The sequence below is a fragment of the Macaca mulatta genome, chromosome 20, assembly GCF_049350105.2.
Source record: "Macaca mulatta isolate MMU2019108-1 chromosome 20, T2T-MMU8v2.0, whole genome shotgun sequence".
Classification (NCBI taxonomy): Eukaryota; Metazoa; Chordata; class Mammalia; order Primates; family Cercopithecidae; genus Macaca; species Macaca mulatta.
Window position 1 is genome coordinate 45771180 of NC_133425.1, and position 27665 is coordinate 45798844.

The 27665-nt window shown below is 39.5% G+C and overlaps 1 protein-coding gene and 1 pseudogene across 7 annotated transcripts in view; one reads left to right on the forward strand and one right to left on the reverse strand.

Annotated features, from left to right (window-relative positions):
* Positions 1 to 27665, reverse strand: part of BRD7 (bromodomain containing 7) — a 55198-nt gene that overhangs the window by 6370 nt on the left and 21163 nt on the right. For all 6 annotated transcript variants that reach the window (XM_077985625.1, XM_077985626.1, XM_015126105.3 and 3 more), the window contains exons 6-13: positions 19292 to 19402; positions 14074 to 14258; positions 12924 to 13047; positions 7712 to 7787; positions 5325 to 5432; positions 4786 to 4921; positions 2644 to 2755; positions 1042 to 1098 (exon numbers count right to left, since the gene is read on the reverse strand). In XM_077985625.1, coding sequence (XP_077841751.1) covers positions 1042 to 1098; positions 2644 to 2755; positions 4786 to 4921; positions 5325 to 5432; positions 7712 to 7787; positions 12924 to 13047; positions 14074 to 14258; positions 19292 to 19402 — 909 coding nt within the window. The remainder of the gene's footprint in view (positions 1 to 1041; positions 1099 to 2643; positions 2756 to 4785; positions 4922 to 5324; positions 5433 to 7711; positions 7788 to 12923; positions 13048 to 14073; positions 14259 to 19291; positions 19403 to 27665) is intronic.
* LOC694967 (small ribosomal subunit protein eS27 pseudogene) lies at positions 25452 to 25819 on the forward strand (annotated as a pseudogene). The gene has a single exon (XR_013411586.1). The product of XR_013411586.1 is annotated as a small ribosomal subunit protein eS27 pseudogene (transcript).

The following is a 27665-nucleotide window of genomic DNA, read 5'->3' on the forward strand; positions in this document are numbered from 1 at the left end:
TTTAAAATGCTATTCCCAAATCTTGGCAAAAACAGGTATTCAATAAATCCACACTTCTGTGAAATGTAATGGTGTATCTCATACAATTTGTATCATTTGTTTAGTATGGCAACTATTCTAAAGATGAAGTAATGAGAGCCTTATCGTTGCTTAAACTGTGAAGAGCTTTTGGTGATGACAATGCCTTGTGTTTTCGAGATTCAAAGACTATTTCAGTCCGTCTAGTCCATATACTTGCATTCCTATTGACACACTTCCTGGGTCTTCTCCAGGCCCCCAAACTAGGCTGTCAGTATTGCATGAGAGAAACAAAATCTTAAAAAGGATAGAGCCGGCCCAGTGCAGTGGCTCACGCCTGTAATCCTAGCACTTTGGGAGGCCGAGGTGGGAGGATCACCTGCGGTTAGGAGTTTGAAACCAGCCTGGCCAACATAGTGAAACCCTGTCTCCACTAAAAAAAAAAAAAAAAAAAAAAAAAAAAAAAAAAATTTAGCTGGGCATGGTGGCAGGCACCTGTAATCACAGCTACTCAGGAGGCTGAAGCAAGAGAACTGCTTAAACCCAGGAGGCAGAGGTTGCAGTGAGCCAAGATCGCGCCACTACACTCCAGCCTGGGTGACAAAGTGGGACTCCGTCTCAAAGAAAAAAAAAAAAAGGTGGAGTTTTTATTTTCAGAATCGTTAAGACTCAGAGTTTCCATAACCTCAACATTGCTTTTTGGGAATAGATCAACCCAGATATTAAGCAATCAAAAGTGAATGGTTCCATTTATACTATGGTGTGGCTCTCCAACTCCAACTCCATTGATCCACCTGATTTCTCTGCCTACATATGGGCTAAAAACTTGTGGTGGAGAAACTGTATAATAGTGTAACTTGGCACTGATATGCATTTATGATTTGCCATTTCAGCTAGGCCCTCACAACTCTACTCACTAACCCATTTTACTTCTTACCCAATAGGCCTTCCCATTCTCAAGACTTCTCTTACTCCCCTTATTTTCCATTTAAATATTTCTCGTAAAGTGTAAAATAAAATCACCTCCATTTCTTTTGCTGTGTCAAGTGTCCTAGTATGGCCTTCATCTTCAGGCAATGACTGTAAGGATAAAGAAAAACAGCTTTTTAGGAAAACACATGAAGGTAAATATCAAGGAAAAGAGAAAAGTGTCAGAAGTTTCTTGGCAAGAGAAAATGAATACAAATATGGACTACTACAATATAATTTTTCAGACCAAAATGACTAAATACAATTATTAGCATTTTGAGAGGATTCCGTGAGCTGGGGTACTTACTACTGGTGATGTTATTTCCATGCCTGATCAAAAGCTACATACATATTTAAGAAGGTATTTGGTAAATAACTTATAAATACGTAAATAAACGGTATCTGTTTTTATTAGAAAAATCCCTGACAAGAAGACAGGAAGGAGTTCTAGGGATTACTGTTCATGAACAGAGCAATATTCTCAGATAGCAGAGGATTACTGAAAAATAATCAAATGCTACAGAGAATGTGAAAGCTGCTCAATCTTGTTCTGCACAGATAACGCACCCAGGAACAAGAGACAGATGTATCATGGACATCAATCAATGATGTCATCTTTCTTTGAAAGGTTCTGTTGTCAGTTATTTAACCAATTCCCAATTTCTAAAAATTATGAACAATGTATCCTTATATGTAACTTTTATATTTTTTCTAGAATAAATTCTGAGAAGAACTGCTATATTGAAGGACAGAGACACTTAACATTTTGAAACACATTGCCATATTCACCAAATGAAAAATATTCAATTTTCGTTAGATTATTAATTCATTCAGATTAATTGATGAGAAGGATATGGTAAAAAAAAATGTGTATTTTTAATTGATGTAAAGTTTCAGTTTTTAGGTTGTGTGATGAAAGCGGTCTGAGTGCAGATATTTTACAGCAGTCATCGTTGAGCCTGACTGAGGCACTAACCTCAGCTCTGCTGACAGGTCACCCAGCAACCATATGTGCGGTTGTGAGCAGGGTACCAGGCACTACAGTCGCAGTCACCATTAAGAGTTAGATCTCCAAGAGACACAGGGTTTCTCTAACTATTGTGACAGGAACATTCTGGAGATCAACTCTCTTCTGTATCAGCAGGAACATTTTCTGGTTCTAATCCTTGAGCCACAACTCTGAATGATTCCAGATTACGAACTATCTGCAGCTGCACTAGAGATAGCTTACAAGTGTTAATAAAATAGCAATGAGGAAGCTTTTTACTTTTTAACTTGAGGTTCCTCCCAATGTGCTATTACTGCATAAGGAAAAGCCATTCCCTATCATTTTAGCCAACTTAGTTTCAGGCCAGTGAGCAAAACTTTGCTTTTTTGTTAGAGGACACAACACCGACTTCTGAGTTGTAAACCCCATTTCTGAGTCCTACATTCCCAAGATGAGATAAGGATAATGCTCGGGCCCTCACAGATCCTAGTAGCTAAGCTACTCCTTTCCGTTCATTGTCCACCCGTGGCCTCCACCCGGGCTGGGCTGTCTTTCAGGGCCACGGAGTTCAGCTGTCATACTGGTTAATCCCATGGTTTCATTATACTGAATGACTAATGCTTGAGAGTCGATAATAAATTACCCTGTTCCGTTAGCAGCGTTCTTACCATCTCCATCTCTTGTAGGGTCCTGGAATGACCTCCTTTTGTTAAAACATCCAGTAGACTGTCTGCCATGACATACGGATAATCTTGGCATGTGGCCAAAAACTCATGGATGCTGCAAGAGAGAGGAAAGTCTCACATAAATCACCTCCACTGGCTTTATCCTCCTATCAGAGCCAACTGTTCCCATTAGATGCCCTCGGTTATACATCAAATTTCTGCCTAGACACAACATGGTATCTACAAATTAGCAATAACATTATCATGAGAGAATTAATATGAAGAACACAGTAAAAATAAAATGTTCCAAAGAAAAATGAGACCTCAGTGACAGGGGTGCAGGCTCAGTCCCTGAATCTTCTGCTCCCCGCCCTTTCACTTCCTGTCTACAGTGATCACCTTCACCTCAGGACTTTCATCTGGGATCAAAAAACTCTCAAAAGTCACATGTCCAGTTTGGACCACACCCTTTGGTGCTCCACATGGAAGTCTAACAGACATCTCAAGCTTAAAACATACAAAACTGAAATGCTAGATCTTCCCCACTAAGTAATGTTCCAAAGTCTCCCCTTTCTCAGTAAATAGCAACTGCAGCCTTCCAAGCTCAGTGTGCAAACCCTGGAGTCAGCCTCGACATCTCTCCCACATCCCACTTCAATCAGTAAAGAAATCCTACTGGCTGAGACTGAGCCCTTCTCAGAACCTCACCTGCTACTCCCCCGGTCCATTTCTCATCTCCCTACTTCTGTCCTTGCCTCTCTACAGTCTATTCTCCAAGAGTAGCCAGGGTGATCCTTTAAACATCATAAGCTGGACTGGGTCACTCTTCTGCTCGCAATCCACCAGTAGTTTCCATCTCACTGAGAATAAAATTCAAAGTGCTTATAAGGACCTACTCTCACCAACGCCCTCCCTGGCCATGTGCCTGCACACTTCTGCTTCTTCCTGCTGTTCCTCAAGTGTGTTGGGAAGGCTCTCACTCAGGCCCTCTGCATAGCTCCTGCGCTGCCTGGAATGCTCTCTCAGGTGGCAGCCTTGCTTGCTTCCTCACCTCCTTCAGTTTTTGCTCAACTTTCCCTTTTGTGCAGACTTTCCTGACTGATTTAAAAGTGCACCCCTCTCACAGCCCCAGCACTACTCTCTCCTTCTCTGCTGCTTTACTTTTCTCCAAAGCACTTGTCATCATTTGACAAGAGGGCATGGGCCTTTGCCAGTATTGTTTCCCTGTGCAATCCCTATTTGTGGTATGCAGATACATAATCCAGAAAGAATTAATTCAGGCTGCTGAGGTCTAAAAGATTAAATGGCTTGATCTGAAACCACAGTCAACTTCAGACTTATGGACCCCTACCCTGTTAAAAACCACCACCATCAAACCACACTTACTAATGTGAAAGTGAACAGATTCTCCCTTTATCAGAGAAACAGGGGACTGGTGAATCTACAGGGTTAATTTCTTACACATAATGAAAATTAACAAGGTACTACTGCTAAGAAGGAATAATATCCAGTAAACTACTGCCATAACCCAAGCTCAGCATCCCGTCCTGAGCCAGAATCCTGCTAAGTCAGGACAGATCTCATTGTGTTGATGGGATCCAAACTGCTCAGCATCCTAAACAGGAACACAGAGATGATCTTCCCACAGAAACATGCAATAAAGAATGGCTGAGTTTAACTGCAATGGTCTACCTGGCATATGATTGGTCAAAAAGGCTTTTATGTGGGTTGCCTATGGAATAGAGCCATCCTATCCTGCCTCCTTTCTCGGGCAAAATGCACTGTGGGTTCCCAAACTGATCAAGTTTGGACCATAACTCACTGACACACAACATGTTATAAGAGAACAGATGGCATGTCAACATTTTGAAGTAACAAGTACCTAAACTTTAGTACTGGCTGAGGTAGTCTCTTTAAAAATATACTTTTGTTTAAGAATTAAAATACTGCAGATGCCACCATCAGGGAGACATGCTCTCTCTCCACTAAAGGATAACAGTAACTATGAATCCATTATTGTCAGCTAAAAAAAATTACTGAGCACATTTTTTACTACTCGGCCAGTTTTGTCAGTCTACCCACAAATCACGTATGTACATTAATGTTTTTAAACAAATGTAATCAGAATATTAACTGGAGACTCACCTGAAATCGCTTGGAAGATCAGAGTCTTCCCCATAGGTTGAATAGATTAAATCAGAATCATCCTTGCTGATATTCGCAAATGTGGAGTCATAATGCGGTGCATAAGAACTGTAGGGCCCATAATTCAAATACAACACTGTTGAAAAAATCAAATACTGTAACACTATTCTTTAACTTGTATGTCAATCTATTTTCTTGTTTTACCAAAAGATGATTTATTCTCTCCTAACTTTACTACTTCATTGACTGGTTCGCAAATCTAAGATATTTTCTCCCAAACAGGTACTTGTAAAGGTACAACTCAAGTGAATTCTTCCCTACAAGGGAGAGGAGAGGAACAATAAAGAACAAAACTCATTTTGAATATGAATACCCAATTTTCCAGTCTCTTCTGAAGTTAATAAAATAGCTAATTAATGTTGCAAAAATACCACCAAGATACTGGTACCCATCTAGTGAATAAAGCGTAATTGTGCTTCCTTTCCCTAATACCCCAAAACAGAGAAGAGAAAAAAATGACTTCTATGCAGGAGCCTCACCTGGAGTGACTTTGTTCCTTTTATCCTCTTTGAACCCCTGCAAAGTATTCACTCCAGACTGAAGTCTTCCAGTTGTCATTCCCAGTCTCACAGGGCAGTAGCCTGGCTCTACAACATAAAACTGAGCACAGTGAAGGAGGCCTACATGGCCATGACCCACGGGGCCCTCTGCCGAGTGACTCCGCATACACCACTGCATGGCATCTGCATGACCGTGAAGGAGGCTGGGAAACCCTTACTACACCCACTTTTATAAGAAAATCAAAGCTCAGAAAGGCAGAGCTACAGCCAGGACCAAAACTTAGACCTGTTCATTACACTCTCCTGCTTCCTGGAATTCTTTATAACCACATACACTTGACTTAAAAAATTAGACTTTTATTAAAAACAAAAGCCATGAAAACTTTTAAAAGCTGGGATTTCTAATGTTAAGATGAAAGTTAACCAGTACAAAGGTTAGTAAAAGATTGAGGGAAAACACCTGCATTAAAGACAAAAGGGCTACTAACACATGAAGGATAAATGAGTGTCTATGAAAGGCACACTTTTAGTGAAATGAGAACAGGCATTAGCCAGGAATGAATCCCTGTGATGAAGCTGGGAATACGTGACATAGAGAAATCATGGGTGGGCACCTGAGGGGACTGCAAAAGATGCTGGCAGGAGAAGATGTGGTCTCCCACAGTATCTAACAGAGGGGCATCTGCTCTCCTGAAGAAGAGTCTGTGTCACATGATCAGCCTGCAACGGAGGCTACTGCCACCAGTGACCGGTGTGGTGAAGGCACTGTTAACCAACTGAACATCTAAATCAGATCTCCTCTCCTTCTCAGTGAACAGTCTGGAATTTGGTTTCCTAATGGGTACGGGTACCAGATGATGAAGCTGAGAAGATGAACAGGGGTGTCTTCTACCTTAAACCACGAAAGTGGCCTACAGAGGGAGCTGTGCACACGGGGAGCCAAATCAGCTTTGGCCACATTTGATTATGTCTCAGAAACTGGAAACCCAGGAAACCAGACCAAAGGCAGAGACCACACTCCTGGCTTCACAGAAAGCAGCAGATCTTAAGGTGTCACCTCCATCAGTTAGCTGCATCTCCTAACACCAAATGTTTACCACAGCTATACCAGAAAGAGCAATGTTCTCAATCCGGTGGCATTCTTTGACCTATGGTCATATAAAATTCTACTTGTTTGCATCAAAGTAAAAACTGAGTTTTGTTTTGAAAACAGCACTAGCTCCTTTTCTTCTATTACTGTTCTCCTTTAGAGAACATTCATGGTCCCCTTCTTTCCATCTTCAAATGCTATTCCCTGCTTCAAGGTTTTCACACCTGCTGTTCTCTCATCCCTTACTCAACCTAAACATCATCTCCTTAAGGACGCCTTCCCTGACCCCCAAACACTAGGTCGGTATCTTCCATTATGATCACAGCTGTTCTCTTCCTTTGTAGTATTTATTCATTATAGACACATACCTGCATAGTACTGATTAAGGACAGACTTCTTTTTACATGAGCCCTCCTCCCCCGACTTCATAGAACCTAAGGAAAAGAGACTCCTCTCTCTCTGTTTTGTTCTCTACTATACAGCTAGCTCCTAAGACAGCACCCTGCTCATAGCAAACAATAAACATCAGAGACTGTTGCCTTAAGGGTAAAAATTCTGTCATTATTCATTTTCGTATTTCCAATTACTTCTCTCATTATGACAGTATGAAAATAAATATTTGTTGACTAAATTAACACTGTCACATTTGCATATCTCAATACATGATTCTCCCCTCAGACCAGTGACAAAAAGTTCTAATTCTGACATTGAAATTCAAAATATAACCTATATTATTTCCATTAAAACATCATTTGAGAAAACAAAAATATGACTGAGGCTCTAAAGATTCCCAATCTTTACAAACTTTCTACTGACTTCAGTGAAAGATACGATGTCACTAAGCATACACCCTCCATTATTATTAAGGCACTATGTGGCATATACATTCATTTATTCACTGAAATAAAGAGATCAGTTAAATTTATAATATCATAATCTGTGGGTATGAGATACCTCTAAACTGAGTGTCTATACTAAAGTCTCTTAAAATCAGGGCTAGGAATTACTATCTAAATTATGGCTTTGTTAATGGTGGGTTTAAAATATTTCAAAACTTTGAATTTTAAGGAAAACTTGATATACCGTACCTATTCTAAGATGAAGTGAAAGTTAGGCTAGCTATTACCATGAAATACATGACGTCTAGCTAGATCCTCTGCATAATGACACAGTTAGACTGATCAATATTCAAGCTTGTTGCTTTAAAATGTTAACCCAGGTTACTGTTCTCTGCCAAACAGCATCAAGTTCATGCACAGTTTTACTCTGATCCTACCTCCTACAATGGGATCCACAGGATGGAGAAGTCCCAATGTTGTTGTTCCATCTGGTTTTCTTCTTTCGAATTCGCACTGCAATGACCCAAAGTATTCAGATGGAATGAAGTGTTTTATACAAACACGCTGAGTATCCTTTATCCGAAAGGCTTGATACTAGGGTGTTGTGGATTGCAGATTTTCCCAGATTTTGGAATATTTACATATACATAATGAGATATCTTAGGGATGGAACATAAAATTCATTTATGTTTCATACATACGTTACAGACACAGCCGGAAAGTAATTTTATACAATAGTTTAAATAATTTTGTGCACCCGTCACATGAGGTCATGTGTGGAAGTTTCCACTTATGTCATCATGTCGGAGCTCAAAAAATTTCAGATTTTGGACCAAATTTCAGATTTCGAATTTTTGGATTAGGGATGCTCAGTCTGTACCATATTCATATATGCAGCAAACCACAAAGCCTTATTTTAACCTAACTAATATTACAGGTGGCTAATCATTAAACTCAAGGTACTGACTTTCACACCTGTCTCCAGGTATACAGGGGATGATGGGCTAGAGAAATGGAGGTGAGGAAAATCTCAGAATTCTAAGAGCTCTGTGGGTCCTTTTTTTTTTTTTTTGAGACGGAGTCTTGCTCTGTCACCCAGGCTGGAGTGGTGCAGTCGCCGGATCTCAGCTCACTGCAAGCTCCGCCTCCCGGGTTCACGCCATTCTCCTGCCTCAGCCTCCCGAGTATCCGGGACTACAGGCGCCCGCCACCGCGCCCGGCTAGTTTTTTGTATTTTTTAGTAGAGACGGGGTTTCACCATGTTAGCCAGGATGGTCTCGATCTCCTGACCTCGTGATCCGCCCGTCTCGGCCTCCCAAAGTGCAGGGATTACAGGCTTGAGCCACCGCGCCCGGCCTAGCTCTGTGGGTCCTTAAGGCTACCTAGTTCTCCCCAGTCTATCAAAAAAGGCTACTACGGACCAGGAAAGGGCAGTGGCTTGCTTAAAGGCATGTACACACTTACTTGGCTTTAAAACCAATGTGGGCAGGGACCCACCATCTCACTGCCACCCAAGACACAGACATGGCTTCTGTTCCTAAGTCCCCATTAAATGTTTCTTTCTGGAAACATTTAAGCTGGAACATGTGGTGAGCTAGCCAGGAGTTGAGGGACCAAGAAATGGGCAAAGGGAAGGAAGCATCTGTGGGGGAAATCCCAGGTGGCAGCCACTTCCACGTGGAGTGGTGTGGCTCACGTTTTAGATGCCTGTGTGTGAGTACAAGGATGCCCTGAAAACGCCAGTGTATTTTCAGTGATTGTTGGCTGAGAGCCATCTGTCGCACTGTGGTCATGAAGGGCAGTTGGCAGCCACTGCAGCAAGACGGCCACTTTTGTGGGCTGCTTGTTTGTCAACAGGAGCCCAGCTAGCAGCAGAAGCAAAAGTAAAACAGCTTGAGTAGGAATTACAATTAGGAAAAATATTTTTTTGAAAAAGAGCTCTATATTCAAATGTTGGCTCAGTTAAAACTGCTATTTGGGCTATACATATACAAACATATGTCTATTGTTTTAATGCCGCTGTAATGGCCCTGTAAAATGTCTCAGTCAACTGAGTTCTGTTTGGCTAGCCCTCCTTCCTCTTGCCACCCTCCATACCATATTAGGGACCTGATGGAATTTCTGGCAGCTTCTGATCCCTTGAGGTAAACAATAAAGGCATCAAATACTCCTCTTTTTGGGAAGAATCTCTGTTTTTCCTCACAGAATATCAAGAGTTGTAAGCAGACAGATTCCTCTCAGATCTAAAACTCTGCTCTTTTCTGTATTGTATTACCTGATCTCTAAGGCCTTCTGGGGACCCAGGATTCAGTGATTTGGGGTGATCTAAAATCTGCCTTCCAGTAAGTATTAGGCTCTAAAAGCTGCATGCTTTCTTGGCCCTGTTCCTTAAAGGGCTCCCCTCCTTGAAACCAGTAATCTAATAAGGAAACAAGTTGAAAAGACGACATCTTTTTTTTTTTTTCTTTGAGAGAAAGTCTCACTCTTGCCCAGGCTAGAGTGCAGTGGCAAGATCTTGGCTCACTGAAACCTCCTTCTGGCAATCTTGTTTTCAGGTAATGGTGTTTAGGTTTAGGTTTTGTGCCTTTGAGATGTAAATTTTCTACCTTGTTTCATCTACTTTGTTATGACTTTGGAAATGATAGACAGTCTACGAGGGGGAGAGTGAAAACTGGCAAATGAAGAATCTTATAAATCTAGAAGATCTGTTTCTGTGTGTTTGTATGTCTATATATGTGTCATGTGTATGTGATATATCACTATCAAAATATATGAAAGCGCTCTAATCAACTGACCAAAGAAAAGTGCTTAAATCAATTATTTTATTAAAAAAAATAGAACTTGGCTCAAATGCCTTCTAGTTCACACAACTTCAGTAATCCTTGTTAAATAAAACTAGTTTCAAAATTCTCTTCTGTAATTTTAAATCTTAAAGTCATGTTATATTAAGTAATCTTAGGGTTTTCACTTGAAATTAGGGTTACTAAGAGTTAAAATAGCTAATATATATTATTAAAATTACCAGATATAAGAGAAACAATTCTATATACATAGTATATAAAGAAAAATGTGTTTTTGGTAAAGACACAACATCGATTTACAAAAATCAGTAGCATTTCTATACACCAATAATGTTCAAGCTGAGCGCCAACTCAAGAATGCAATCCTATTCACAAAAGCCACACAAAAAATAAAATACCTAGAAGTATATGTAAGGAGGTGAAAGATCTCTACAAGAAGAACTAAAAAACACTGCTGAAAGAAATCATAGATGACACAAATGGAAAAACATCCCATGCTCATGGAAGAATCAATATTGTTAAAACGTCCATACTGTCTAAAGCAATCTACAGATTCAATGCTATTCCTATAAAATTCCCAACATCATTCTTCACAGATTCAGAAAAAACTATTCCAAAATTCACATGGAACCAAAAAGGAGCCTGAAGCGTCAAAGCAATTCTAAGCAAAAAGAACAAAGTCAGAGGCATCACATTACCCAATTTCAAACTATACTACAGGTTGGGCATGGTGGCTCACGTCTGTAATCCTAGCACTTTGGGAGGCTGAGTTGGGTGGATTGCTTGAGTTCAGGTGTTAGAGACCAGCCTAGGCAATACGGTGAGACCTCATTTCTACAAAAAATACAAAAATTAGCCGGACATGGTGTCATGCACCTGTAGTTTCAGCCACTTGGGAAGCTGAGGCAGGAGAATTGCTTGAGCTCCTGAGGCGTAGGCTGTAGTGAGCCAAGATCGTGCCACTGCACACTCCAGCCTGGGTGACAGAGTGAAAACCTGTCTCAAAATTAAACCAAACCAAACAAAAGCTCCCATAAAACTACAAGGCTACAATAACTAAAACAGCACGATACAGGTAAAAATAAACAAAATAACCCACAGACCAATGGAACAGAACAGAGAACCCAGAAATAAAGCCACATACATACAACCAACTGATCTTTGACAAAGTTGACAAAAATAAACAATGTAGAAAGACCATTCAATAAACGGTGCTAAGAAAACTGGCTAACCATGTGCAGAAAAATGAAACTGAACTCCTATCTCTCACAATATACAAACATTAACTCCAAATGGATTAAACACTTAAAAGTACGACCTCAAATTATAAAAATCCTAGAAGAAAACCTTGGAAATACTCTTCTGGACATGGGCCTTGGCAAAGAATTTTCTATGTTCTCAAAAGTGACAAAAACAAAAATTCACAAGTGGGACTTAATTAAACTACAGACCTTCTGAACAGCCAAAGAAACTATCAACAAAGTAAAGATACATCCTACAGAACAGGAGAATATATGTGTGAACTACGCATCCAATAAAGGACTAATACCCAGTATCTATAAGGAACTTAAATCAACAAGAAACAAACAAATAGCCCCATTAAAAACTGGGCAAACGACATGAACAGACACTACTCAAAAGAAGACATACAAGCAGCCAACAAACGTCTGAGAAAATGCTCAACATCACTGATCATTGGAGAAATGCAAATCAAAACCACAATAAGATACCATATTATATCATTACTGAAAACTCAAAAAAAAAAAAAAAAAAAAGATGCTGGCAAGGTTGTGGAGAAAAGGGAATGCTCACTGTTGGTGAGAATGTAAATTAGTTCAGCTCCTGTGGAAAGCTGTTTGAAGATTTCCCAAAGAACTAAAAATAGAATTACAATTTGACCCAGCAATCCTAGGTATGTACCCAGAGGAAAAAAAATCATTTTACTCAAAAGATACATGCATTTGTATGTGTACTGCAGCACTGTGCACAACAAAGACACAGAATCAACCTAGGTGCCCACCAACAAAAGACTAGGTAAAGAAAATGCAGTACACACACACACCATGGAATACTACACAACCATAAAAATGAATCAAATCATGTCCCTTGCAACAACACGGATGAAGACGGAGGCCACTATCCTAAACAAATTAATGCAGAAACAGAAAAACAAATATTGCATGTTCTCACTTAAAAGTAGGAGCTAAACACTGGTGCACATGGACACAAAAATGGGAAGAACAGACACTGGAAATGCTAAAAGGGGGCAGGGAGGGAAGGGGGCAAGGGTTCAAAAACTTCCTACTGGGTACTATGTTCACTATTTGGGTGATGGGTTCAAGATAAGCTCAAATCTCAACATCATGCAATATACCCACGTAACAAAATTGTGTATGTACCCCTTGAATCTAAAATTAAATAAATAAAACCAATGTGCTAAACAATATGATTTCTTGTAAATATGAATGTTTTCTTGTAAACTTAAATTATGTAGTTCATGTTCCCATTTTAGAAAATATTATAACTTCCTTTTTAAAAAATCCAGTGAAAGTGGGTAAGATTAATCATGTACTTTATAAATGAACATAGATGGTCCTCAACTTACAATGGAGTTACATCCAATAAACCCATTGTAAGTTGAAAATATCATGAGTTGAAAACGCATTTAACATCCTGATAAACTCACTGTAGGGAATCGTCTGTTATTAATTTTTTTCCTGCTAAGTATTATACTGATGAAGAGCTCTATGGCAGACATGGATTAAAAAATATGCAAGCAACTTAAAAACTACAAGTTTCAGATGTCCCAAATCAGTAGGTAGAGAAAAGAAAGGCAAAGCTCAATCACCTGACTGTTCACAAGCCGCCTGGTCAGCTTTCCTCCAGATTCCTTCACGATGCGGTCAAGCTGCTCCTGCTCTCTCTCTAAATTATTGCTTTTAAACTTATCTTCAAGCATATCTTTGTCTTTCCTGAAAACACACATTAATACTAAGTAAAAAAAAACAAAGATACGATGAAAACATTCAAATGAATTCTAAATATGAATACAACTAAAGTGGTCTCGAGACATTTGGACTACAGTCACTCATTGAAACTTATTTCCTTGATGACCTGGTTAAGGGTCTCTAATTAAAGAACAGAAACAGTAAGGCACACCTAACATGCTATTTCCCTACCTTTTTCTGTTCAGTGTTACTTGTGTTAAACGTTTTTCTGGGAACTTACAAAAAAATTAGTTCTACCTCAAACAGTACTTTGTAAGGGAGAAGAATATACCATTGTTCTTTTAAAGTTTGATTTTTAAAATTTAAATTTAAAACAAGCACTGCAGTGTGTAAATCTTAGAACAAAGAAAAACTTGTCACTAGTTTACTACTGTCTTTGCATTATGACAGCAAAAATCCCAAACTGCTAACTACTACCCTCCTCAAAGTTGGCAGTGAGGTGCTGAGCAGTCAGGGCTGGCTCCCAGTGGTGTGAGTGAGCAAACGCGGCTGCTGCCAGCTTCACAGGTGGCTGCCTGGGTGGAACAGTGGTTCAGCGTTGCTCCCACCAGCTGATGTTGGGTGGAAAACATGGGCACGCTGCAGTGACAGCTCATCTGCTTAAGACACAGCAGTGACTGTGCTCCCACTGAGCTCCTTGCTGCTTTATGGAAGGAGGTAATGACTATGCATTTTTTTTTTTTAAACAAAACAGTTCTATTTAAATAAACTCACTGACCATATGAGTCCCAAAAGTTACTTTATAGGTTTTAAAACTACTTCAGTAAGAAAATACATTAGAACTGCTTTCTGAACTGTTTGGACAATCCCATATAGTGCTTCATATGAGAAGAGGGGTATTACACCATCAAAATGGACTTTCATGCCCAAACACCACCACTACGGACACACTAGCACTTGGTCTTCCCAAGTCAGGCCCTGAATCAGTATTTCTCCCCGTTACTAGCTTGAAGAAGACAGTTTGACCTTAACATCCCAAAGATCTTTTACTTTTTGTTTTCTTTGCTGGGACTCTTGAAGGCGTGTGCTTCGGCATCTCCAGAGTCCTCTCTCTCTCTCGGCCAGCAGCCTCCGTCCTCCCCACTCTGTGAGGTGTCTGTTCTATCTTTCTGCTTTCGAGTTTTCTGCAAGTCAGCCATGAAGTCTATGCTCTGCTTCAGGCTCTGAATTCTTTCCTAAACATATTCAAAAATATTCTTATTATATGTTTGTCATTAACTTTTAAAGTAAAGCATTTTTTCCCACAGGAGTTTGTACTTATCCTGTCATTAACCAGGGAAGAAAAACAATGAAATGTAATCATATACCAAGAGAGTATTGTATTTGGAAACCATGATAATGCCTATACCTTCAATTCTTAAAATTTAATTTCCAACTTCATAGAAAGCTTTACAACTTTATTGCCCTATCAGAAAGTTAACAAAGGAGAAAGTATGAATTAAGATGAAGTATTCTTTGACGTACTGAATTGGAAGAGTAAAATTTAGTTTAATGGTGTGTTAACATTTTGTGTTTAACAGACTGGCTTATCTTTTGACAGTTAAGAACTGTTAGGTGTATCAAAGCCTAGGGCATGTGAGCATGTGAAGTTCCTCTCTATTCTGGTAGCCCGGGGTGCTCACTGATGATGCTGGCATTTCACTCTGTGTGAAAACAACAAGCCTTGAGGAGAAGACAGGCTGGTGGCATAGTTCCTTCCTCAGAGTGCAAAATGGTTTCACTAACGAAAGAAGTCTTGTTTCTATTCTGTGAAACATGTGCTTAATTTTCCGCTGCAATGATGCGCTGTGAAATTTTCACTGTAGTTAAGGGCTTGAGGTTTCTGCGTAAATTTTAAGAAGGCATATTTGTTTCTAATGACTACCTTGCCTGTTACTCTGAGAGTTATCACTGGGTAAAATAGAGAGTGCAACCTCCTTAGGGTTGCACAGCAACAGCAGGGAAGACTTCTGTGGAGTAACAGAAACTAAGAACTAGAAAGAACCAGAGGCCATTCAAACAAGAATAACGTGGCCCAGAAACAACAAATGACTCACCTAAGGTCACTAAACCAGCAACTAAGACTAGGCTTGCTGTCACTCATGTCGGGCCTTTCCTCATCACACCATGCTCTATTAGTAGTGCAGATGGTGAGATCCTCACGAACACAGTTCTTGCTGTTTTTTACTGGACTTTTAAATTAATCTTAAAACCATTAAAGCGATATATTTTATTGTGGACAAATAAAAATATGGGTAGAGGAGAAAATAAAAATCTTCTTAATGTATCATCCAGAGAAGAACAGCGTTAACAAGTTTATCATTCCAGTACTTTTCCAACCATTACATATCTTAGCAAACTGGAATTATACTGAATATTTAGTAAAAAGCATTTTTTTGGTTAATAAATTGTAAGTATTTCCTCTCCATATCAATAGATATTTAAAATATTTTAATAACTATTTAATCCCACATCTACATCATGATTTAACTAATGGCCTATGATTGAACATGTAGATTTCCATGTTTCTACTATTATAAATAAAAGTACCATAAACATCATTATAAATAAATCTCTCTAGGAACAACTATCTCTTTAGGACAAACTCTTAGAAAGGAAACAAAGTCAAAGGGAATGAGTATTTTTGAGGCTTTTGATAATTACTGCGTTCCAGAAAAGGTATACTAATTTACATACTAATTTACATTAGTGTTTGACAGTTTCTCTGAATCCTTGACAAAATCAATTGTATCGTTTAAAAAGCAAATCCATTAGAATCGCTTGAACCCGGGAGGCAGAGGTTGCAGTGAGCCGAGACTGCGCCACTGCACTCCAGCCTGGGTGACACAGTGAGACTGTCTCAAAAAAAACAAAAAACACAAAAAACAACAACAAAAAGCAATCTTATTTGATTTTTAAAAACACGTTTTATTTTGCTACATTAAAAATATTAGTTTAATTATTTCTGTTAAGTTCTCGGTAATAATTTTATTTCCACTCTAGAATTTTATAAAGCAGAACTTACATTAAGAACGCTTTGGGATTTAAAAAAAAATGACATGCACAAAATAAATTCAATTAGAGGAAGTTTCTAAACCTTGAAACAAGTCCCAGGAAAGAGTGAAGTTTAATTTTCCTTTGCAAGCAATGTTTTTTTCTTTTTTTGGTAATTAAAATGCCTCCAAGTCAGCATATTACTGATCTTCAATTTTACAATATTAAATGGCTAACAGGGCTGGTTCTTTGCTAATAATATAGCTAACATTTACTTAGTGCTTACCCATGTACCAGACACAATTCCATGAGGTAAGTACTATTATTATCCCACTTTACAGGACAGGAAAAAGGCTGAGAAAGGTTACCTGGGCTAAGGTCACACAGCTTCCAAAGGGCAGAGCTAGGACTTGAACCTTGATTGGTCTGATTTCAAAACCACCATGTTACAAATAGTATTGTTTGTACTACTTTGCTTGTACTACAATGTAGCATTTTACTTAAGTATTTATTTAGGAGATAAAAAGTTACTCTTCATCTGTTCATTCTTTCTTTTTTTTTGAGACGGAGTTTTGCTCTTGTTGCCCAGGCTGGAAATGGCATGATCTTGGCTCACCACAACCTCCGCCTTCCGGGTTCAACCTTCCTGCTTCAGCCACCCGAGCAGCTGGGATTACAGGCATGCATCACCACGTCCAGCAAATTCTGTATTTTTAGTAGAGACGGGATTTCTCCATGTTGGTCAGGCTGGTCTCAAACTCCTGACCTCAGGTGATCCGCCCGCCTCGGCCTCCCAGTGTTGGGATTACAGGCGTGAGCTACTGCGCCTGTCCTCATCTGTTCATTCTTTATAAAAATAACACGTCTACTAATAGTTGCTATTTGAGTATAACTGAAAAAATGAGTGACTACTCTGCAATCTTTTTAACGAACATTCAAAAACAGTTATCTTTGAAAAGACACCATTCATGGAAGGGTGTGCTGGGCTCTCTTGGAGCACAAACTATTAGAAGAGTTAACTCAAAAAGTCTAAATTTAAACGTTTAAAAAAAATCACTGTTGTGACGACCCCTCCCATGTAGGGTGGAGAGAACAGTCAACAGGAAGCTAATAACACAGGATGGGTGGGGCTCCTCAACAGCAAAAGCTCTGAAAAAAAGGAAGACAACAGAGAGAGAAAGAAAGAGGCAGAGAGGGAAGGGAAAGTGGAGAAGAAAATTTAATTTTCTGTGCTTTCAACCATTCCACACGCCAGTAAAATTCAAGAGATAATGGAATCTTTTGCTTGTTGTATTAACTACATTACTTAAGGAAGCAGTAAATCAAACGTCATTAAAAATTAGGCTCCAACCACCCAATTCAATGTACATATTTTGGAGTGACTAAAGGCTGCATCTGTTAAATGCATTTTTACTTCAAATGCAGTAACAAGAAGCATTTCCAGGTCTTTAAACCTGGAACACGGCGTGGTTCTAGATTCTGAGTCTTCCTGCAAAGAATGGGGAAACATTTCATATTCCTCTTTCCTCTGCAAATGTTGTCAAAGATGGGTAACTGGTTTCCATTAGTTTCCCAAGTCTTTAGGAAAGGGTGGGAACTGATGTTGTCTAAATATTAGGAGCGCAAGAATAATCAACAATCCAAACATGTTTTTCTTTCTCTAGTTAAGCAAATCCAAGAATCTCTCAGCCAAGCACACAGACACTCAGACATCTGCACACCAAGGCATTTCTTTAAATGTAAAACTATAATACAGAAAAATGAATCACCATAAAAATCGGAAAACCATATGCAGATGCACGACTTATTTTTATCATCCTTTAACTCGCCTGAATGTGAGCTCAAGCTCTCGACTCTGATTCCTTTCTCCTTCTACCAGTGTCTCATACCCACTCATTTCTTCTTTGCAAAATCCCTGTCCTACCTTGTGGTTCTTTTTCATAGTATCCTCTCTACTCTACCTCTTATCTAGAATCAGAACAGTAATGCCAGAAATCATCTTGGAGATCACAGACTAAACCCTTCTTCAGGGATGAGAACACTGAGTCCCAGGGTAGTTAATGTCTTGCCCAAGGTCCACAAGTTAGTGGAAGAGAGCTAAAATTAAAACTAAAACTCTCTTCTGCCTGCCTGCCACGGTATGGTGCCAGGATCACCCTTGATTTGTTCCCTAAAGAGGTCTCTTACTAATAGGTTTCTCCCACTCAGAGTGGTGAGAAAAACCTCAAAAGATATGGCTTATCTTGTGAGTTATTTTCTCTAGCGGATGCACAGTGATCATCTCAGTTTACCCTTCAAAGCCTTTTATCAACTGTCTTCCTGGTGATACTCATAATTTTTGCCACTGTGTACAGATCTCATGTTTAAGCTCTTTCCTACAGTTTGATGATGATGTGTCTGTGCCTACACACACACTTCTCTGACCTCAAATGTCTTACTATGCATTAATTCTTATCCTTTAAGGAAGAGTCTGCTCTTGTGCAGAGGTGGTTTTGAGACAGTTTCGAACTTTTTCTCATTTGTATGTAGTCACATGTAGCTTAATGAAGGGATACATTCTGAGAAATGGACTGTTAGGCAATTTTGTTGTGTGACCATCAATGAGTACACTTACACAAACCTAGATGGTACAGCCTACCAGACAACTGGCTAAATGATATAGCCTATTGCTCGTAGGCTAGGAACCTGTACAGCATGCTACCATACTGAATACTGTAGACAGCTGTAACACAATGCGAAGTATTTGTGTATTTAAATATAGCAAAAGTACAGTAAAAATACAGCATTACAATCTTATGGAACCACCATTGTATATGCAGTCTGTATACACAGTATTATGCAGTGCATGACTGTATTTTCTTACTAGAGATTCTGTGCTTCTGACAGGACTGACCAACATTAGATTCCACCCCTACAAATGCAAACAGAGAGCTTTCCTCTTCAGAGTTCTCACAATTCAGCCAGTCTTATCCTGGAATTCAGGTTGATGTTTCAAGCTGATGTTTTATCTCTAAAGAGATAATTACAAGTGAATGCCAATATTTATTTGTACTGATTCCAAGAAAGAATTTTCCTGTCTTTTCTTCTCTTTATTAAAATTTTTTTCATTTAGTATTTTCTACTTTAATATAACCTGCTAATAAAATGAATACTGTATTGTATCTGTATTACTATGGCCAACAAACAAGGACACAGATTTTAATAACTATTATTTATGACAAAGAGTTTCCCTTACCTGGCTAAGAATTTTCATCCCTGAGTGCAACAGCTTCTTTGCAGCTTTATAATAAATGGTCTCTGGTTTATTGTAAATCATGGCATTAGTACACATTAGTTTGAAGTTATCCTGCAGAAAGAATATTAAGGGAGAAAATGAATTAATGCAAAACAAACTACCCCACACCCCCAGGTTAAAACCATACAGGTCCTCTAAAAATTTAAAAAGCAACAACATCCCTTTCTTTCACTATTTACTAAACAATACTAACAGCAATTTATTAAGTTTTAAGACTCACCAACAAAACAAATACTGCTAAATGTATTTAAATATGTTATATTATTTCCCAAATTCTTAAATATTTTATAGTACCTGCATATAAACTGTAGATCCCAGAATGAAACTTTTAAATGGGTTTGTTCAGTATAATCTTACTGTACATAAAAAAAAATGTGAAGAAAATACTTCTATTTCATATGTAATGATCTTAGCTGAGTAGTTCATGTAATTAAAAAAATATTACTCCTAGCTTTAAAGCAAACATCTTAAATTTCCATTTAGGAATTGAACATTTTATTTCAGATCTTGACTGAAAACGGAGCAGTCCGAAATTATCGCAGTATTTCCTGCCAAATTCACATTAACTGAGCAAAAAATGTTAAAACATTTACACTATTTTTATGTGTTTGGATACTATCATAAACCAAACATAATTTGCAGAATGTTGCAAAACCATGCCAATGTGAAATAAACCATACAACCTCAAGGAGTTAAAACATGTAACTGCAGTAGCCAAATTACCAAAACTGTCTTTTTGGCTTAAATTTCAAAGTCTGCGTATGTGCTGGAGAACTTGACCCCACTGCATGCTTTCACGGTTAAGTAATTGTTACATCTATTGCGATTCATTATGCCAAGGCCTTACTAAGTTAAAAGAAAAAACCGAAGAAAACAGAATCTGCCCCCTACAAATTTCTCTAAAAAACAAAAACATTCAAATTCCACTATTTAATAGCAATGACAGGTTAGAACACTTAAATAGAACAAAAATAAGTAGACTGAGTTCTATGTAAAAGTATGTAAGACTGATTGAAGGGTCGCAATAAATTTGGTATTAAAGTGGATGAAGTATATGTGGATCTTCAGTTTGGGCCATGACTCTATAAACAGTTAGGACTCTGCCAGATCTTGGATCTCTAAGCATCTGATGAAAGCTATGGGACCATCCTTAAGCGCGCACACACACACAGTTGAACACAAAAGTCTTCATGTAATTTTAGTAGGTTCTTGGTCCCCCTAAAGGCTCATCATGGTACCCAAAGGACCCTAGATTAAAGACATTTGTTACAGATATTTGGAAAAGCTTCCATTCTGTTAAGAATTACTACGCCGGGCATAGTGGCTCACCCTTATAATTCTAGCACTTTGGGAGGCTGAGGCAGGTGGACTGCTTCAGCCCAGGAGTTTGAGACCGGTCAGGGCAACACCATGAAACCCTGTCTCTACTAAAAATACAAAAAAATTAGCTGAGTGTGGTGGCACATGCCTGTAGTCCCAACTACTCGGGAGGCTGAGGCACAAGAATTGCTTGAACCCTGAAGGTGGAGGTTGCAGTGAGCCAAGATCATACCACTGCACTCCAGCCTGAGCAACAGAGTGAGACTCGGTCTCAAAAACAAAACAAAACAAAACAAAACTACATACGTATTTGGGGGCATGGGACGCAAGTGAAGTGAGACACTAGACTACTACATATACTCAAACTAAGTGACCATTTGGCCTATAATTGGCCAGATAATGGGCCTATGAACTGGCAAGAGTACTGAACTGTTCTAATGAGCACAGGACTGATCTATCAAGGCAATTTGTAGATTCCTTAAATCTTAACACAATGTGCTGGTCTTTACTGAACTGTGTGTGACGGCACTGGTCATTCAAAAAGCTGTGTCTTCCTGCACACTTTTCATACACACACACACACACACACACATACACACACACACATATTTTATTTCAACCACCAAACGAACTGAATAAATATTACTTTAGGCTGTTGAGCTTTCCCTAGAAAAAAGTGGCAATGCAGAAATTCTAAAGAGCTAAGATACCAATTCCTTTCGATTATGATAAACCCTAACCTGCTTAAAAACACTCTGGGGACACACTTCTACTCTTCTTACTGTAAGAGAAAGATCAGAGAAAATCATTCACAAAAAGAAAAAAACCAAAAAGCTGTGAAATTCTTTTCCATTAAGCAATGGTAAGGTCAGAAATATGCGGAAATAAACAGTTTTAGCTTAATTTTCACCAGATAAAAAGTTGGGAAAAGTTTCCATTTCTCTAAATAAGAGAGAATGTAATTCAGGTTCTTTGGAGAAAATGGAACATTACCTATACACTCAATAGTAAAGGGCACTAAACACTGGTATTCTTCATAAATCTCTGCTTATCAATATGTGGATGAAAAAAGGGACTAGGTAAAGAAATTATCTTTTTTTTTTTTTTTTTTTTAAATAGATGGAGTCTCGCTCTGTTGCAAGCTCTGCCTCCTGGGTTCACACCATTCTCCTGCCTCAGCCTCCCAAGTAGCTGGGACGACAGGTGCCCGCCACCACCATCAGCCAATTTTTTTGTACTTTCAGTACAGACAGGGTTTCCACTGTGTTAGCCAGGATGGTCTTGATCTCTTGATCTCCTGACCTCGTGATTCACCCGCCTCAGCCTCCCAAAAGTGCTGGGATTACAGTCATGAGCCACTGTGCCCGGCTGTAAAGACACTATCTTATTTTATTTTTAGGATAATAACTAATTAGGGTAACCAATTAGCGTCTAACCCCTAGGTCAGGTGAGCACTACCATGGTTATGCAAAAAAAGTAGAGATAAAACAGATATTATCTAAACCAATTAAGTTTGTGGCTGTTGAATACATAGTAAATTTTAATATACACGGTTCCTTTCCCTGAAATCAACACACACCAGGACACTCCCCCAAATGGGAAAAATCTCATCTATAACAGATATATATATTATCTTAGAAGCTTTCAGGTCCTTGTAAATTTTCTATTCTCTTCTTAAAGCTGAAGAAAATATGTTCAACAAATATAGCCAAAATGAACTCAAGAAAGCAATTAACTTTCATCAAATTAGAAAATGTAATTAAACTTCTCTTTAGTATTTCTGGACAAGCCAATTTATCCTTTACTTTAGAGTATATGTGATATGGTTTGGCTCTGTGTCCCCACCCCAATCTCATGTTGAATTGTAATCCCCAATGTTGGGGGAGGGACCTGGTGGGAGGTGATTTGATCATGGAGACAGATTTTCCCGTTGCTGTTCTCGTGATAGTGAGTTCTCACAAGATCTGGTTGTTTGAAAGTGTGTAGCGACAGGTTCCAAGATGGCCAAACAGGAACAGCTCCAGTCTACAGCTCCTAGCGTGAGCGATGCAGAAGACGGGTGATTTCTGCATTTCCAACTGAGGTACTGGGTTCATCTCACTGGGCTTGTTGGACAGTGGGTGCAGCCACGGAGTGTGAGCTGAAGCAGGGCAGGGCATCGCTTCACTCTGGAAGCATAAGGGGTCAGGGGATTCCCTTTCCTAGCCAAGGGAAACCGTGACAGACAGTACCTGGAATATCAGGACACTCCCACCCTAATACTGTGCTTTTCCAATGGTCTTAGCAAACAGCACACCAGGAGATTATATCTCGTGCCTGGCTCGGAGGGTCCCATGCCCATGAAGCCTCATTCACTGCCAGCACAGCAGTCTGAGATCGAACTGCAAGGTGGCAGCGAGGCTGGGGGAGGGGCACCCACCATTGCTGAGGCTTGAGTAGGTAAACAAAGCAGCCAGGAACCTCGAACTGGGTGGAGCCCACCGCAGCTCAAGGAGGCCTGACTGCGGGGGCAGGGCACAGCTGAACAAAAGGCAGCAGAAACTTCTGCAGACTTAAACGTCCCTGTCTGACAGCTTTGAAGAGAGTAGTGGTTCTTCCAGCATGGAGTTTGAGATCTGAGAATGGACAGACTGCCTCAAGTGGGTCCCTGACCGCCGAGCAGCCTAACTGGCAGGCACCTCCCAGTAGGGGCCAACTGACACCTCATACAGCCGGGTGCCCCTCTGAGACGAAGTTTCAGGGGAAGGATCAGGCAGCCACATTTGCCGTTCTGCAATATTTGCTGTTCTGCAGCCTCCGCTGGTGATACCCAGACAAACAGGGTCTGGGGTGGACCTCCAGCAAACTCCAACACACCTGCAGCTGAGGGTCCTGACTGTTAGAAGGGAAACTAACAAACAGAAAGGACATCCACACAAAACCCCTTCTGTACGTCACCATCATCAAAGACCAAAGGTAGATAAAACCACAAAGATGGGGAAAAAACAGAGCAGAAAAGCTGAAAATTCTAAAAATCAGAGCGCCTCTCCCCCTCCAAAGGAATGCAGCTCCTCACTAGCAACAGAACAAAGCTGGTAGGAGAATGACTTTGACGAGCTGAGAGAAGAAAGCTTCTCTGAGCTAAAGAAGGATGTTCAAACCCATCACAAAGAAGCTAAAAACCTTGAAAAAAGATTAGACAAATGGCTAACTAGAATAAACAGAGCAGAGAAGACCTTAACTGACCTGATGGAGCTGAAAACCATGGCACCAGAACTACGTGACGCATGCACAAGCGTCATTTGAATTTGGCTCAGTAGCCAAATTCGATCAAGTGGAAGAAAGGGTATCAGTGACTGAAGATCAAATGAATGAAATGAAGCAAGAAGAGAAGCTTAAGAGTAAAAAGAGCGAAAAGAAATGAACAAAACCTCCAAGAAATATGGGACTATGTGAAAATACCAAATCTATGTCTGATTGGTATACCTGAAAGTGACGGGGGAGAATGGAACCAAGCTGGAAAACACTCTTCAGGATATTATCCAGGAGAACTTCTCCAACCTAGCAAGGCAGACCAATATTCAAATTCAGGAAATACAGAGAAACACCACAAAGATACTCCTTGAGAAGAGCAACTCCAAGACAAATAATTGTCAGATTCACCAAAGTTGAAATGAAGGAAAAAATGTTAAGGGCAGCCAGAGAGAAAGGTCGGGTTACCCACAAAGGGAAGCCCATCAGACTAACAGCGGATCTCCTGGCAGAAACTCTACAAGCCAGAGAGAATGGGGGCCAATATTTCTTAAAGAAAACAATTTTCAACCCAGAAATTCATATTCAGCCAAAGTAAGCTTCATAAGTGAAGGAGAAATAAAATCTTTTACAGACAAACAAATGCTGAGAGATTCTGTCACCACCAGGCCTGCCGTACAAGAGCTCCTGAAGGAAGCATTAAACACAGAAAGGAATAACCGGTACCAGCCACTGCAAAAACATGCCAAATTGTAAAGACCATTGATGCTAAGAAGAAACTGCATCAACTACTGAGCAAAATAACCAGCTAACATCATAATGACAGGATCAAATTCACACACAACAATATTAACCTTAAATGTAAATGGGCTAAACGCTCCAATTAAAAGACACAGACTGGCAAATTGGATAAAGAGTCAAGACCCATCAGTTTGCTGTATTCAGGAGACCCATCTCACGTGCAGAGACACACATACGCTCAAAATAAAGGGACGGAGATGTACCAAGCAAATGGAAAACAAAAAAAAAGCAGGGGATGCAATTCTCATCTCTGATAAAACAGACTTTAAACCAACAAAGATGAAAACAAATGAAGAAGGCCATTACATAATGGTAAAGGGATCAATTCAACAAGAAGAGCTAACTATACTAAATATATATATGCAACCAATACAGGAGCACCCAGATTCATAAAGAAAGTCCTTAAGAGACCTACAAAGAGACTTAGACCCCCATACAATAATGGGAGACTTTAACACCCCACTGTCAACATCAGACGGATAAACAAGACAGAAAGTTAAAAAGGATGTCCAGGAATTAAAATCAGCTCTGCACCAAGTGGACCTAATAGACATCTACAGAACTCGCCACCCTAAATCAACAGAATACACATTCTTCTCAGCACCACATTGCACTTATTCCAAAATTGACCACATAGTTGGAAGTAAAGCACTCCTCAGCAAATGTAAAAGAACAGAAATTATAACAAACTGTCTCTCAGACCACAGTGCAATCAAACTGGAACTCAGGATTAAGAAACTCACTTGCCTTTCCGGCAGTGACGACCTACCCTCACGAGAACATGCCTCTCACAAAGGATCTCCTTCATCCCTCCCCAGAAGAGAAGAGGAAACACAAGAAGAAACGCCTGGTGCAGAGCCCCAATTCCTACTTCATGGATGTGAAATGCCCAGGATGCTATAAAATCACCACGGTCTTTAGCCATGCACAAACGGTAGTTTTGTGTGTTGGCTGCTCCACTGTCCTCTGCCAGCCTACAGGAGGAAAAGCAAGGCTTACAGAAGGATGTTCCTTTAGGAAGAAGCAGCACTAAAAGCACTCTGAATCAAGATGAGTGGGAAACCATCTCAATAAACACATTTTGGATTAAAAAAAAAAAAAAGAAAAGAAAAGAAACTCACTCAAAACCACTCAACTACATGGAAACTGAACAACCTGCTCCTGAATGACTACTGAGTACATAATGAAATGAAGGCAGAAATAAAGATGTTCTTTGAAACCAATGAGAACAAAGACACAACATACCAGAATCTCTGGGACGCATTTAAAGCAGTGTGTAGAGGGAAATTTACAGCACTAAATGCCCACAAGAGAAAGCAGGAAAGATCTAAAATTGACACCCTAACATCACAATTAAAAAAACTAGAGAAGCAAGAGCAAACACATTCCAAAGCTAGCAGAAGGCAAGAAATAACTAAGATCAGAGCAGAACTGAAAGAGATAGAGATACAAAAAACCCTTCAAAAAAATCAACGAATCCAGAGCTGATTTTTTAAAAAGATCAACAAAATTGATAGACCGTTAGCAAGACTAAGAAAGAAGAAAAGAGAGAAAAATCAAATAGACGCAGTAAAAAATGATAAAGGGGGTATCACCACCGATCCCACAGAAATACAAAGTACCATCAGAGAATACTAAAACACCTCTATGCAAATAAACTAGGAAATCTAGAAGAAATGGATAAATTCCTGGACACACACACACCCTCCCAAGACTAAACCAGGAAGAAGTTGAATCCCTGAATAGACTAATAACAGGCTCTGAAATTGAGGCAATAATAGCCTACCAACCAAAAAAAGTCCAGGACCAGACAGATTCACAGCCAAATTCTACCAGAGGTACCAAAAGGAATGGTACCATTCCTTCTGAAACTATTCCAATCAATAGAAAAAGAGGGAATCCTCCCTAACTCATTTTATGAGGCCAGCATCATCCTGATACCAAAGCCTGGTAGAGACATAACAAAAAAAGAGAATTTTAGACCAATATCCCTGATGAACACTGATGCAAAAATCCTCAACAAAATACTGGCACACCAAATCCAGCAGCACATCAAAAAGCTTATCCATCACGATCAAGCTGGCTTTATCCCTGGGATGCAAGGCTGGTTCAACATATGCAAATCAATAAACGTAATCCATCATATAAACAGAACAAAGACAAAAACCACATGATTATCTCAAAAGATGCAGAAAAGGCCTTTGACAAGATTCAACAGCCTTCATGCTAGAAACTCTCCATAAACTAGGTATTGATGGGACGTATCTCAAAATAATAAAAGCTATTTATGACAAACCCACAGCCAATATCATACTGAATAAGCAAAAACTGGAAGCATTCCCTTTGAAAACTGGCACAAGACAAGGAGGCCCTCTCTCACCACTCCTATTCAACATAGTGTTGGAAGTTCTGGCCAGGGCAATCAGGCAGGAGAAAGAAACAAAGGGTATTCAATTAGGAAAAGAGGAAGTCAAATTGTCCCTGTTTGCAGATGACATGATTGTATATTTAGAAAACCCCATTGTCTCAACCCAAAATCTCCTTAAGCTGATAAGTAACTTCAGCAAAGTCTCAGGATACAAAATCAATGTGCAAAAATCACAAGAATTCCTATACGCCAATAAGAGACAAACAGAGAGCCAAATCATGAGTGAACTTCCATTCACAACTGCTTCAAAGAGAATAAAATACCAAGAAATCCAACTTACAAGGGATGTAAAGGACCTCTTCAAGAACTACAAACCACTGCTCAACAAAATAAAAGAGGACACAAACAAATGGAAGAACATTCCATGCTCACAGATAGGAATAATCAGTATCGTGAAAACGGCCATACTGCCCAAGGTAATTTACAGATTCAACGCCATCCCCATCAAGCTACCAATGACTTTCTTCACAGAATTGGAAAAAACTACTTTAAAGTTCATATGGAACCAAAAAAGAGCCCATATGGCCAAGACAA